General features: G+C 40.4%; 1 protein-coding gene across 1 annotated transcript in view; it reads left to right on the plus strand.

Moving 5' to 3' along the window:
- Positions 1–15,393, plus strand: part of PPIP5K2 (diphosphoinositol pentakisphosphate kinase 2) — a 466,186-nt gene that overhangs the window by 392,453 nt on the left and 58,340 nt on the right. The window contains 3 exon segments of the mRNA XM_053701522.1: positions 11,089–11,208; positions 11,984–12,006; positions 12,009–12,048. Of these exon segments, the coding sequence (XP_053557497.1) occupies positions 11,089–11,208; positions 11,984–12,006; positions 12,009–12,048 (183 nt within the window).

A 15,393-nucleotide genomic window follows, 5' to 3' on the forward strand; every position in this document is an offset into this window, starting at 1 on the left:
TTCATTCTTCTCACTAGGGGGGTTGTATAAGTGATCCACAAATATGGCCAAAGATTGTAGAAGTGACCCCCTGCCGAAACAATCGGTCTCCCTGGGGGGTGTGTAGGATCTTTATGGATCTTGGGGAGTATACTACATGATTGGTATAATAGGGAAATCCTTACGTAAGAATCTTGCTTCGTGTTCTGTATAGACCCCTCTTGTTTCCATATCGCAATTTATTATCAATCTCACGTTTTAGAGCCAATTCGGATCTTTATCAAGCATCTTGTATGTTGTTGTCATCAGAGAGTTGGCGAATTGACTTCGTCCTTATAATTCGTTGTTTCGAACTATTACGACCCGCCCGCCCCACCTTGATTCCCCCAAAAGCCTGGCGAATCAGACTGGTAAGAATCAATCACCAAGGGTACTTCAAAAGCCGCTCTCTCCTCCTTGGAAAAGATTCAAAATGACTGGATGTACTCCTCGTCTCTTCTTCCGTCAAATTCATAAGATATTTTGTATAGGTGGTATAGATGCGTTACTGTGAGTGTTGGTGATCAAAAGAACCCGCAGTTCTAAAATGCTGGTTGCCCCTCACTTGTTGTGCCGAAAAGCGTCCTTTAGCGTAACTGTCCTGCCGAAATGTTTGAATATCCACCAGTGTATCAAACGTTTCATCTTGTATATGGCACAAAAGAGAGTCCTTTATTAGTAGTGATAATTCTCCTGGGGTTAATCTTCTGGAGCTAATATTAAAAGACAGTGTTTATTGTCTTCTCCGAGTGTGATGGCCGGCGGGATATGCCCCCCCCTTCTCGTGTGCGGCCGGGGCCTCTTCCTAAAAAACGAGATGATGTCTGAGAGTATGGGGCTAGTGGGGGCCTAGTCGATATTTCTTCACGGGGATGTTCCCACTGTTGTTGTCCACGAGATCTGGTGGTAATGCCGGTAGAGATAGGTGTTTCAGTGTCGGTTCCACTTTCTAAATCAGCACTGTCACCCGAGCTTGTATCAACTGTATTAAGAGTTCTTTTAGTATGGCGTTTTCCCGCCTGGGTCTAAACAGCTTTCTCTCCTCAGGTGCCAGCATCCAACGGTAGACACTCTTATGTGTATAATCTAAATTTACAGTTTGTAGTTTACGGTTTTTAAAGGCAATGAGTTCTTGCTTATAGTTTCACTTGTGTTGTGAGCTTATTCAGCCAATCGCAGGTATTATCAGTTCTTAATCTCACTGCTTGATCATTCTCAAATGTCCTTATTTCAACTCTTACTTCGGCTAGTAGTTTCCCAGCCTCACCGGATCACCACAGCATCAGTCGAATGGAGCATTTATTAAGTATTTTTCCTCCAATTGATACAGAACTCTGTATTCGATCTACCGATTGTAGGGCACATTCCTAATTCTGAAGCCTCTGGGTATCATTCTTTTTTTATGATACTCAGATAGATAGGTCCATGCAAGTTAAGGTCTATCTCTCTCTGTTTATGTTTGGCCCATGTGTTGTATAGTGACTGATTAGACCTCCTCCACTTGTTGTTCGTCAATTGAGCCAAACCTGATGAGATCAGCGTCCTCATCTGTAAACATAAATATGTTTTCATCTTTCTCCCCTCCACTAGCATCAGTGTGGCTGTAGTGTCCTCAGTCTGTGTTAATGCCTCATTCGCCTCCATTATGATCAATACAATAGATACAAAAAGAATAAGGGAAGCTGCTAAATAGGCTAAAACGCAGCTTTGGATGTGGGTGCATTATACCATGGGGTATATAATATAGAAAAGTTCAGTATCTGCACTCTCACCAACTTTCCAAAACTGCCAGGGTGCTCTCAGGAGTATGTAGTAGGAAAATGATTCAAAGCACTCTCTGGACTTTTGATAATAAAGGCAAATTTAACTGTGATAGTGATATAGGACGTCACGTCTGAGACTTCCAGTATGGGTGTGATTGGACAGTGGGATCTTAGCATATATCATGTTAACACGTAGCATTTTGGTTTAAATAATTCCCTAGGGGTTGATTTAGATAGGTTTGTTTTTTTGCCTATTTACTTTCTAGCTTACGCTTGGGGCGAGAAGCGGTTGTTATTTGTGATCAATAACAACATGAGGGACAGATTTCAGGATGACTGTTACCTTCAGCGTGATCTGATCACTACTACCTATTCTGCTATAAGCCTATGGGAGATGCACTATTAAGGTGTCAACAACTAAACTGTGTATACATGTTGTTGCTTTTTGTGTAGGTATGAAAGTGGAGAGGCACGGTTTACTTCTGACCTATTAGAGCAGGAGGGTGTGTTTCCAGATGACAGCTGATTACAGTTGCGATGCTGATCGCACGGCTTACATTGTTGTAATTATAGGTATGCAAGTGTGAAACACCTCAAGGCAGATGCGCCCAAAGAATTTCTGACATTTAATCAAATAAGGATTTTGTTGCTTACGTTAACTTATTTTCTAACATATATGGAAATTGAGAGTGGTGGTTAGACTTAACCTATGAGAGCAGGAGGGGTGGGCTTACAGCTGACAGCTGACCTCAGTTGTGATCTGATCGCATGGCTTACATTGTTGTAATTACAACAATGAGTATGTGACTTCTTAGGGCAGATGCGGGGGGGCGACCAAAAAAAATCTCTGAGTATTTAATCAAATAAGGATCCTGGTGTTAACGCTAATTTTATTTTCCAATACATAGGGAATTTTAGAGGTGTTGTCTAGACTTAACCTATGAGAGCAGGAGGAGGTGTGTTTACAGATGACAACAGATCTCAGTTGCGGTCTGATCGCACGATATATACTGTTATAATCAGAACATCCGAGTGTCAAACACCTCAAGACAGATGCGTACCCAAAGTCTCTGACATTTAATCTTATAAGGATCTGTTGCTAACCTTATTTTATTTTATTTTCTAACACTTATGAAAATGAGAGGTGCTGTTTAGGCGTAACCTATGAGAGCAGGAGGGGTGTGTCAGCAAATGCTACGATATCAATAGCATCTAATGGTGAGTTGATCGCAGGGTCTGTATAATCGTTTTTGTGCTGTGGTTTAATAATACCACATATAGGGGTGCTGTGAAGTTACAACAATAGGAAATAGCTGTGTTCAGTGGCTAGATGACCACGATAGTTATATATGTAGTAATGTTATGGACTATGGACTAGAACCTATCAATGAATAGGGGTGGTTCCTTTGAATAGTGGTAGAATCCATTTGGTGCACTCTAAAGGAGGGGTGAATCCTTGATATGTATTTTGAAAAATTGCAGTAATTGCTCTTATAACTTAACTATTTTGATCAAAGCTCACTTAGAAACATATATGATTATCACACTAATATGAGATTTCAGTTTTATATATGTTTTGACACCTTTATAATTACACATTGTACACAACCACTTTCCACACCTTATTTGGTGGGGTCTTCCACTTTTGCACACGCTTACCTGTGATTGGTAGCAATACAGGGGAGTGTCTGATGGCCTATTTAAGTTTGGTTTTTGCATTGTTTGACTGTCAGAAGAAGGGACCAGGTTGGTCCCGAAACGTCACTATCACAATTAAATTTGCCTTTATTATCAAAAGTCCAGAGAGTGCTTTGAATCATTTTCCTACTATATAATATATATATATATATATATATATATATAAATATATGTGTGTGTATATATATATATATTATATATATATATATATATATATATATATATATATATATAGTATACTGTATGTGTGTGTGCTCATAAGTTGTAAACAAGTTGTCCTGATTGTCCACATAATAAAATTTGTACTTCTGTATTATTTCTGGTGAGATGGGAGGCTTCAAGAGCTCCAATCTTTTTCCAACCTCATAGAGGAACACTTAATGCCCCTCATGATGCAGGTTTTCACCATTGAAACTGTAATCACCTAGAGGCAACAACCAACATAGTAGTTTTGGATAAGGGAGGGGGAGGACTATAATGGAGCTCCTATCAATCTCCCTTTTCCTTCCCTTGTAACTCAGGATGCAGGGACATTTTCTGTCCCTCTTTTTTTTTATGATCAGATGGGGGCTATTATGCAGCATGTATTTAATTGTCTGCTTTACAATGAGGAAAGATGAAACACATCATTTAAAAATTCTATCTTTTTAATGAGGGTTCACATCTCCCTCTAATTTGCATATTGTCTCATTGGTTGCTTTACTAGGTACATCGGGTGTTTTTTCTCCAACATAGGTGTGTCCGGTCCACGGCGTCATCCTTACTTGTGGGGATATTCTCTTCCCCAACAGGAAATGGCAAAGAGCCCAGCAAAGCTGGTCACATGATCCCTCCTAGGCTCCGCCTACCTCAGTCATTCTCTTTGCCGTTGTACATGGCAACATCTCCACGGAGATGGCTTAGAGTTTTTTAGTGTTTAACTGTAGTTTTTTTATTCAATCAAGTTCCTAGAGGTCCCGGGCTCCCAGAACTTTCCTATACCCAAGCGGGTGGCGGACATTGTAAATAAAGAATGGGAAAGGCCCGGTATACCTTTCGTCCCTCCCCCCATATTTAAAAAATTGTTTCCTATGGTCGACCCCAGAAAGGACTTATGGCAGACAGTCCCCAAGGTCGAGGGAGGCGGTTTCTACTTTAAACAAACGCACCACTATACCCATAGAAAGATAGTTGTGCTTTCAAAGATCCTATGGATAAAAAATTAGAAGGTTTGCTTAAAAAGATGTTTGTTCAGCAAGGTTACCTTCTATAACCAATTTCATGCATTGTCCCTGTCACTACAGCCGCGTGTTTCTGGTTCGATGAGCTAGTAAAGGCGATCGATAGTGATTCTCCTCCTTATGAGGAGATTATGGACAGAATCCGTGCTCTCAAATTGGCCAATTCTTTCACCCTAGACCGCCACTTTGCAATTGGCTAGGTTAGGCGGCGAAAAATTCTGGGTTTGCTATTGTGGCGCGCAGAGCGCTTTGGTTGAAATCTTGGTCAGCGGATGCGTCTTCCAAGAACAAACTAACTTAACATTCCTTTCAAGGGGAAAACGCTGTTTGGCCCTGACTTGAAAGAGATTATCTCTGATATCACTGGGGGTAAGGGCCACGCCCTTCCTCAGGATAGGTCTTTCAAGGCCAAAAATAAACCTAATTTTCGTCCCTTTCGTAGAAACGGACCAGCCCCAAGTGCTACGTCCTCTAAGCAAGAGGGTAATACTTCTCAAGCCAAGCCAGCCTGGAGACCAATGGCAAGGCTGGAACAAGGGAAAGCAGGCCAAGAAACCTGCCACTGCTACCAAGACAGCATGAAATGTTGGCCCCCGATCCGGGACCGGATCTGGTGGGGGGCAGACTCTCTCTCTTTGCTCAGGCTTGGGCAAGAGATGTTCTGGATCCTTGGGCACTAGAAATAGTCTCCCAAGGTTATCTTCTAAATTCAAGGGGCTTCCCCCAAGGGGGAGGTTCCACAGGTCTCATTGTCTGTCAGGACCATATAAAGAGACAGGCATTCTTACATTGTGTAGAAGACCTGTTAAAAATGGGAGTGATTCATCCTGTTCCATTAGGAGAACAAGGGATGGGGTTCTACTCCAATCTGTTCATAGTTTCCCAAAAAAGAGGGAACGTTCAGACCAATCTTAGATCTCAAGATCTTAAACAGTTTCTCAAGGTTCCAATCGTTCAAAATGGAAACCCATTCGAACAATTCTTCCTTCCATCCAGGAAGGTCAATTCATGACCACGGTGGATTTAAAGGATGCGTATCTACATATTCCTATCCACAAGGAACATCATCGGTTCCTAAGGTTCGCATTCCTGGACAAGCATTACCAGTTCGTGGCGCTTCCTTTCGGATTAGCCACTGCTCCAAGGATTTTCACAAAGGTACTAGGGTCCCTTCTAGCGGTACTAAGACCAAGGGGCATTGCAGTAGTTCCTTACTATGGACGACGTTCTGATTCAAGCGTCGTCCCTTCCTCAAGCAAAGGCTCACACGGACATAGTCCTGGCCTTTCTCAGATCTCACGGATGGAAAGTGAACGTGGAAAAGAGTTCTCTATCTCCGTCGACAAGGGTTTCCCTTCTTGGGAACAATAATAGACTCCTTAGAAATGAGGATTTTTCTGACAGAGGCCAGAAAAACAAAACTTCTAAACTCTTGTCAAACACTTCATTCCGTTCCTCTTCCTTCCATAGCGCAGTGCATGGAAGTAATAGGTTTGATGGTAGCGGCAATGGACATAGTTCCTTTTGCGCGCATTCATCTAAGACCATTACAACTGTGCATGCTCAGTCAGTGGAATGGGGACTATACAGACTTGTCTCCGAAGATACAAGTAAATCAGAGGACCAGAGACTCACTCCGTTGGTGGCTGTCCCTGGACAACCTGTCTCAAGGGATGACTTCCGCAGACCAGAGTGGGTCATTGTCACGACCGACGCCAGTCCTGATGGGCTGGGGCGCGGTCTGGGGACCCCTGAAAGCTCAGGGTCTTTGGTCTCGGGAAGAATCTCTTCTACCGATAAATATTCTGGAACTGAGAGCGATATTCAATGCTCTCAAGGCTTGGCCTCAGCTAGCGAAAGGCCAAGTTCATACGGTTTCAATCAGACAACATGACGACTGTTGCGTACATCAACCATCAGGGGGGAACAAGGAGTTCCCTGGCGATGGAAGAAGTGACCAAAATCATTCAATGGGCGGAGACTCACTCCTGCCACCTATCTGCAATCCACATCCCAGGAGTGGAAAATTGGGAAGCGGATTTTCTGAGTCGTCAGACATTACATCCGGGGGAGTGGGAACTCCATCCGGAAATCTTTGCCCAAATTACTCAACTGTGGGGGCATTCCAGACATGGATCTGATGGCCTCTCGTCAGAACTTCAAGGTTCCTTGCTACGGGTCCAGATCCAGGGATCCCAAGGCGACTCTAGTAGATGCACTAGTAGCACCTTGGACCTTCAAACTAGCTTATGTATTCCCGCCGTTTCCTCTCATCCCCAGGCTGGTAGCCAGGATTCAATCAAGAGAGGGCGTCGGTGATCTTGATAGCTCCTGCGTGGCCACGCAGGACTTGGTATGCAGATCTGGTGAATATGTCATCGGCTCCACCATGGAAGCTACCTTTGAGACGAGACCTTCTTGTTCAAGGTCCGTTCGAACAGCCGAATCTGATCTCACTCCAGCTGACTGCTTGGAGATTGAACGCTTGATCTTATCAAAAGCGAGGGTTCTCAGATTCTGTTATTGATACTCTTGTTCAGGCCAGAAAGCCTGTAACTAGAAAAATTTACCACAAAATATGGAAAAAATATATCTGTTGGTGTGAATCTAAAGGATTCCCTTGGGACAAGGTAAAGATTCCTAAGATTCTATCCTTTCTTCAAGAAGGATTGGAGATAGGATTATCTGGCAAGTTCCTTGAAGGGGACAGATTTCTGCCTTGTCTGTGTTACTTCACAAAAAGCTGGCAGCTGTGCCAGATGTTCAAGCCTTTGTTCAGGCTCTGGTTAGAATCAAGCCTGTTTACAAACCTTTGACTCCTCCTTGGAGTCTCAACTTAGTTCTTTCAGTTCTTCAGGGGGTTCCGTTTGAACCCTTACATTCCGTTGATATTAAGTTATTATCTTGGAAAGTTTTGTTTTTGGTTGCAATTTCTTCTGCTAGAAGAGTTTCAGAATTATCTGCTCTGCAGTGTTCTCCTCCTTATCTGGTGTTCCATGCAGATAAGGTGGTTTTACGTACTAAACCTGGTTTTCTTCCAAAAGTTGTTTCTAACAAAAACATTAACCAGGAGATAGTCGTACCTTCTTTGTGTCCGAAACCAGTTTCGAAGAAGGAACGTTTGTTGCACAATTTGGATGTTGTTCGCGCTCTAAAATTCTATTTAGATGCTACAAAGGATTTTAGACAAACATCTTCCTTGTTTGTTGTTTATTCTGGTAAAAGGAGAGGTCAAAAAGCAACTTCTACCTCTCTCTCTTTTTGGATTAAAAGCATCATCAGATTGGCTTATGTGACTGCCGGACGGCAGCCTCCTGAAAGAATCACAGCTCATTCCACTAGGGCTGTGGCTTCCACATGGGCCTTCAAGAACGAGGCTTCTGTTGATCAGATATGTAGGGCAGCGACTTGGTCTTCACTGCACACTTTTACCAAATTTTTACAAGTTGATACTTTTGCTTCTTCTGAGGCTATTTTTGGGAGAAAGGTTTGCAAGCCGTGGTGCCTTCCATTTAGGTGACCTGATTTGCTCCCTCCCTTCATCCGTGTCCTAAAGCTTTGGTATTGGTTCCCACAAGTAAGGATGACGCCGTGGACCGGACACACCTATGTTGGAGAAAACAGAATTTATGTTTACCTGATAAATTACTTTCTCCAACGGTGTGTCCGGTCCACGGCCCGCCCTGGTTTTTTAATCAGGTCTGATAATTTATTTTCTTTAACTACAGTCACCACGGTATCATATGGTTTCTCCTATGCAAATATTCCTCCTTAACGTCGGTCGAATGACTGGGGTAGGCGGAGCCTAGGAGGGATCATGTGACCAGCTTTGCTGGCTCTTTGCCATTTCCTGTTGGGGAAGAGAATATCCCACAAGTAAGGATGACGCCGTGGACCGGACACACCGTTGAGAAAGTAATTTATCAGGTAAACATAAATTCTGTTTTTCATGTGGAATGATGGCTCTTTTGAGCACCTATCAGTCTCCATAAACCACACAGAGGAACATAATGCCACAAAATGTTTTAATCACCTACTTAATACCGCGGTTTTCTGTAAAAGCCGCCCACCCGATAAGCCGCCCCTGGGGCGCTTATTTTAGGTGGGCGGCTATATGGGGTTAAACATTATCTGAGCCCATCTCTGGTTATAACTTCAATTTTCCTCACTCTGACTGAGCCATCTCTGGTTATAACTTCAATTCTCCTCACTCCTGACTGAGCCCATCTATGGTTTATAACTTCAATTCTCCTCACTCTGACTGAGCCCATCTATGGTTATAACTTCAATTCGCCTCACTCTGACTGAGCCCATATATGTTAAAACTTCAATTTCGCCTCACTCTGACTGAGCCCATCTATGGTTATAACTTCAATTCCCCTCACTCTGACTGACCCATCTATGTTATAACTTAAATTCCCCTCACTCTGACTGAGCCCATCTATGGTTATAACTTCAATTCCCCCACTCTGACTGAGCCCATCTATGTTATAACTTCCAATTCCCCTCACTCTGACTGATCCCATCTCTGTTATAACTTACATTCTCTTCACTCTGACAGAGCCCATCTATGGTTATAACCATTGACATGGGCTCAGATACGACTGTATACAGGCTGCTCAAAAATCCTCTCTTTATTGCTATGGCTTAACACTTAAAATGATTTGGAGGGGCTATCAGCATCCTACAGAGTGGTATAAGTGACTACCGTATTATAGCCCTGGGCTGTTATTCGGTCCAAGAATGAAAAAACAAAAAAACAGGATTCTCCATTTAATGGCCCTGGGCGGATTTTCGGAAAACCCCAGGGTATATTTTATTCTATATAATTAGTGGTTCCATATGATTCCTTATCCCCTAAAGACACCAAACAACACCAAATAATAAACATTATAAACTCCTCTCTTGATGATCCTGTTAGTTTGCCTTTTCATTCCCTGCTGAAGAGCTTTAAAACTATATTGGAACCTGTCAACAGGGAATATTAAGGTACTAAATTGAAATATGAAATATTAAAAGTGAGTCTCTTCTTTCTTATAATCTATTTAAAATATTTACTCCACGTAGACCATTGGATTTTCTACCCATATATCAAAGGGAACGTTTGATTAAAGTATGTTGTCTGAATCTCTGTGCTATTTCACTTTGAAGATCTTTCTGTTATAGTTTTTTTGTTTTTTTATTATTAGTAATACTATTTTCCACTATCCCTCTGGGTATTGAGTCACCTTGCTTTCTGAATCACTTTTATGACTGTTCTTTTTCCTTTCTTGTCCTCTTGCTTTTTCTCATGATGTGTGCCTACTTGCTTTTTGTTTAGGAACTCAGTTTTAATATAAATCAACAAAGATGAGGTTTTAGATAAGCTGCATAAAATTATTATACTTATCATGATGTGTATAATATAAAAGCCTATCTCTTGCTGTGTACACATTGATATCTTCTGTGTTGATTTGACTTATGTATTACAAAACATTCAATGAAAAGACTACTTTATAATTTAAAAAATAAGTAGATTCTTTTCGGAATGTCTGTAAACTTGCATGTACTCACTTATAAATTTCGGAATTTCCTTTTGAGGTAGAACACTTATGAAAGACGCCCACTATGTTCACTGTATCTTCTAGTTCAATGTCAGTCAATTAGTATTTGGTAGATATATATTTCAAATTAAAAACTTTTCTTCACGGTCTAGAAGTAGAACCAGCTTGCTTGACAAAAATATTTGAATTGGGGCAATGCCTCTTTCAGTCATTTCAGGGTCAAACACATTGGCTATGGGGATATATATATATATATATATAATATATATATATATATATATACTATTGAGATATCATATCCCTTTTTATTAATTCATGTGAGAACTTTTAAACCTAGCCCTCCTCAGTAGGACCTACTGTCTCATATAATAAACTTTACTCTTATGAAATTATCTTATTACTTAAATTACCAATATCCCCTTTTTATATATATATTAATATTAGAAAAATTATATTTTATCACATCGTGAAAAGGGAAATTGACTAGAGCAAATTTCATCCTTTTTAGAACTGTATTTTTTAAGAACCAAGTAGGCACGAATTGCTAAGCCTTTGCAGCTGGGCATTTGATAGGGTTTAATATGTTCTTTGATAAATTGTAATAAATGTTTCTTGATGTAGATACTTAAGTATTTTAATGCAGAAAATGAAATAGCATTTGTCTGAATTGTGAAGCAGAAGATGGCACAGGATACAGAAAATTACACATGTTTGTGTATATATAGCAGAGCATCGTGTAGTGCCTTCTTTAGGGCAAGCGCCAAGTTGTATTGCATGCTGCATGCATCACCAATATCAATGGAGGAACACCAGGTTTTTGTGTGTACTTTCTCTAACTTTCACTAGGGTCTCACTGTGCGGGTCTGTTTAGCACTTCTGTGCTCGGGGGTTCTTCCAGCGCGCCTAACCTTCTGGATTATGCTCGTGCTCATCGTAAAAAGCTGACCACCTCTGGCTGCATAGATGGTAATGTTCACACATTTATGCACGCAAAAAAAAAAAATTACCATTGGATTTACAGACTGCTAAAGTCCATGGATGACGAGTTCATTTTTTTTAATTTTTTATTTTTTTTTTTAATTTTAATAAGTACATTTTTAGTTCAGCCTCCTAAAAGAGTTAAGGCTTGGAACACTGGACACTTTGTGATTTTACCTATGTATAAAACTAAAGACTATTTAGGATGCTAGTCAGATCAAGACTGTAATTCCAGGTATAGCTTTAAAAAAAACATTAGAAACTTTTTTTTTAATGAGTTTACTTTACAAATAAGATGTGGTTAAACGGAATGGATTTTGCTAATCACACACAAATATAAATAATATATATATATATATATATATAATATAATATATTAAAATCTTGATATATTCAGGTGAATCTTTCTCATCTCCTATTTTAAGATGGAGACTAATCCAAGTTAAGGCATGATTTATTAAACAAAATACCATGTTTTTTTTATATCTGCTCTGTTTGGCCCAGACTAAATTTGCATCGCCAGAATAGACAGCTTTATTCTTTTACCTTTTGTTAATTAAATATTACACATTTTGGCTTCAAACAACTATCTCATTAATCCAAGTATGAAACGTTTCTGTGCGCACATTGCATGTTGCTGCAATCTAACAACTTCCAACACACTGGATTTTCCTTTTTTTTTCTTTTTTTTTTTTTTTCCTTTTTACCTTCTTTTGTTTGGTAGCTGTTGTGAATTTCAGGTACCTCTCTTTCTCTCTCTTAGACGCCACACGCAGCTCTGCTGTACAAAAGGTTTTTCTATCTCATTTGCTCGACACCCAACCAATGGTATGTTTTTATTTATTTCAAAAATACCCCCTTTATTTATTTTTTAATTTTGTTTATTTAATTTTTAAAAGTTTTGACAGAATAATTTCACCTTTGTTAATTGACCATAAATTTTAGATTTTCATCTTTTCTCAACCCTACTATCCTATCCATCACAATCATCTACGAAGTGATGATACGTTCTTTATCTTTTTTTTCTCAAAATCTATAAATTAACTCCATCTTTTATAATCATATATAATGTAAACTGATCAATACATTTTCTTCTTATCTTATTTTTTCCTTAATCTCTATCTTTTCAGGTATTTTATTTGTTTGTTTAAGATCTGACAGCAGAGTTTGTTTATATATATATATATATATAGTATATATATATATATATATATATATATATATATATATTGTCATAAAACAATATGCTAAACACCAGAGGAAGAGTTTTCATGTTTTCACTTACATTGTACTTAGGGACATTCATGAGAATAAATAGACGGTATAATCATCCAGCATAAATCTGTATTACATATAATAGAAATGTAATACATTTCTCTTGTTAGGTGTATCCAGTCCATGGATCATCCATTACTTGTGGGGATATTCTCCTTCCCAACAGGAAGTTGCAAGAGGATCACCCACAGCAAGCTGCTATATAGCTCCTCCCCTGACTGCCATACCCAGTCATTCTCTTGCAAGCTCTCAACATAGCTGGAGGTAGTTAGAGGAAAGTGGTAAAATATATTTAGTTTTTTCTTCAATCAAAAGTTTATTGTTTTTAAATGGTACCGGAGTGTACTAATTTTATCTCAGGCAGCATTTAGAAGAAGAATCTGCTGCATTTTTCTATGATCTTAGCAGAAGTAACTAAGATCCACTGCCGTTCTCTACATATGTCTGAGGAGTGAGGTAACTTCAGAGGGAGAATGGCTGCAGGGTATCCTGCAATAAGGTATGTGCAGTTAAGTTTTTCTAGGGATGGAATTTCTAGAAAATGCTACTGATACCGATTAATGTAAGTTAAGCCTAAATACAGTGATTTAATAGCGACTAGTATCAGGCTTGCTATCAGAGGTATATACTCTGATTAATGGGCAATATAAAACGTTTGCTGCATGTTTAATAGTTTTTATATATCTTTGGGTGATAAAAACTTATTGGGGCCTAGTTTTTTCCACATGGCTGGCTTTAGTTTTGCCTAGAAACAGTTTCCTGAGGCTTCTCTAATTTATAGTATAGAAAGTTACAGTTGTGCAGTTAAAATTACAAACTGTGACATTCAGCTTCCCTTAGCAGTCCCCTGCATGCTATAGGACATCTCTGAAGGGCTCAAAAGGCTTCAAAAAGTAGGAGCTGTGGCAGTTGTTATGACTGTTTAAAAAACATATTTTTCGTTTTGTTAATCTGTTTTTTTGTATTAAGGGGTTAATCATCCATTTGCAAGTGAGTGCAATGCTCTGCTAACTTGTTACATACACTGTAAAAATTTCGTTAGTTTAACTGCCTTTTTTCACTGTTATTTCAAATTTGGCAAAATTTGTTTCTCTTAAAGGCACAGTAACGTTTTTTTATATTCCTTGTTAACTTGATTTAAAGTGTTTTCCAAGCTTGCTAATCTCATTGCTAGTCTGTATAAACATGTCTGACATAGAGGAAACTCCTTGTTCATTATGTTTAAAAGCCATGGTGGAACCCCATAGGAGAATGTGTACTAAATGTATTGATTTCACTTTAAACAATAAAGATCAGCTGTTATCTTTAAAAGAATTATCACCAGAGGATTCTGACGAGGGGGAAGTTATGCCGACTAACTCTCCCCACGTGTCGGACCCTTTGACTCCCGCTCAAGGGACTCCCGCTAAAATGGCGCCAAGTACATCAAAGACGCCCATCAGCGATTACTTTGCAGGACATGGCGGGCAATCATTGGATAATACCCTGTCAGCGGTATTAGCCAGACTGCCTGAATTCAGAGGAAAGCGCGATAGTTCTGGGGTTAGACGTAATACAGAGCGCGCAGATGTTTTAAGGCCCATGTCTGATACTGCGTCACAATATGCAGAAGCTGAGGAAGAGCTTCAGTCTGTGGGTGACGTCTCTGACTCGGGGAAACCTGATTCAGATAGGTCTACTTTTAAATTTAAGCTTGAGAACCTCCGGTGTTGCTTGGAGAGGTTTTAGCTGCTCTGAATGACTGTGGACACAATTGCAGTGCCAGAGAAATTGTGTAGACTGGATAAATACTATGCGGTGCCGGTGTGTACTGACGTTTTTCCAATACCTAAAAGGTTTACAGAAATTATTACTAAGGAGTAGGACAGACCCGGTGTGCCGTTTTCCCCCCCCTAATATTTTTAGAAAAAGTTTTCCAATAGACGCCACCACACGGGACTTATGGCAGACGGTCCCCTAAGGTGGAGGGAACAGTTTCTACTTTAGCAAAGCGTACCACTATCCCTGTCGAGGACAGTTGTGCTTTTTCAGATCCAATGGATAAAAAATTAGAAGGGTTACCTTAAGAAAATGTTTATTCAACAAGGTTTTATCCTGCAGCCCCTTGCATGCATTGCTCCTGTCACTGCTGCTGCGGCGTTCTGGTTTGAGTCTCTGGAAGAGGCCTTTCAGACAGCTACTCCATTGACTGAAATACTTGACAAGCTTAGAACACTTAAGCTAGCTAATTCTTTTGTTTCTGATGCCATTGTTCATTTGACTAAACTAACGGGCTAAGAATTCTGGATTCGCCATCCAGGCACGTAGGGGCGCTAGGGGCTTAAATCTTGGTCAGCTGACGTGACTTCAAAGTCTAAATTACTTAACATTCCCTTCAAGGGGCAGGACCCTATTCCGGCGGCCTGGTTTGAAGGAAATTATTGCTGACATTACTGGAGGTAAGGGTCATACCCCTTCCTCAGGACAGGGCCAAATCAAGGGCCAAACAGTCTAATTTTCGTGCCTTTGCGAAACTTCAAGGCAGGTGCAGCATCAACATCCGCTGCTACAAAACAAGAGGGAACTTTTGCGCAATCCAAGCCGGCCTGGAAATCTAACCAGGCCTGGAGCAAAGGCAAGCAGGGCCAGAAAGCCTGCTGCTGCCTCTAAGACAGCATGAAGGAACGGCCCCCTATCCGGCAATGGATCTAGTAGGGGGCAGACTTTCTTCTCTTCGCCCAGGCGTGGGCAAGAGATGTTCAGGATCCCTGGGATATATTCTGGACTTCAAAGCTTCCCCCCCACAAGGGAGATTTCACCTTTCGAGATTATCTGTAAACCAGATAAAGAAAGAGGCATTCTTACGCTGTGTGCAAGACCTCCTAATAATGGGAGTGATCCATCCAGTTCCACAGATGG

Source organism: Bombina bombina, chromosome 2, assembly GCF_027579735.1.
Source record: "Bombina bombina isolate aBomBom1 chromosome 2, aBomBom1.pri, whole genome shotgun sequence".
Taxonomy (NCBI): Eukaryota; Metazoa; Chordata; class Amphibia; order Anura; family Bombinatoridae; genus Bombina; species Bombina bombina.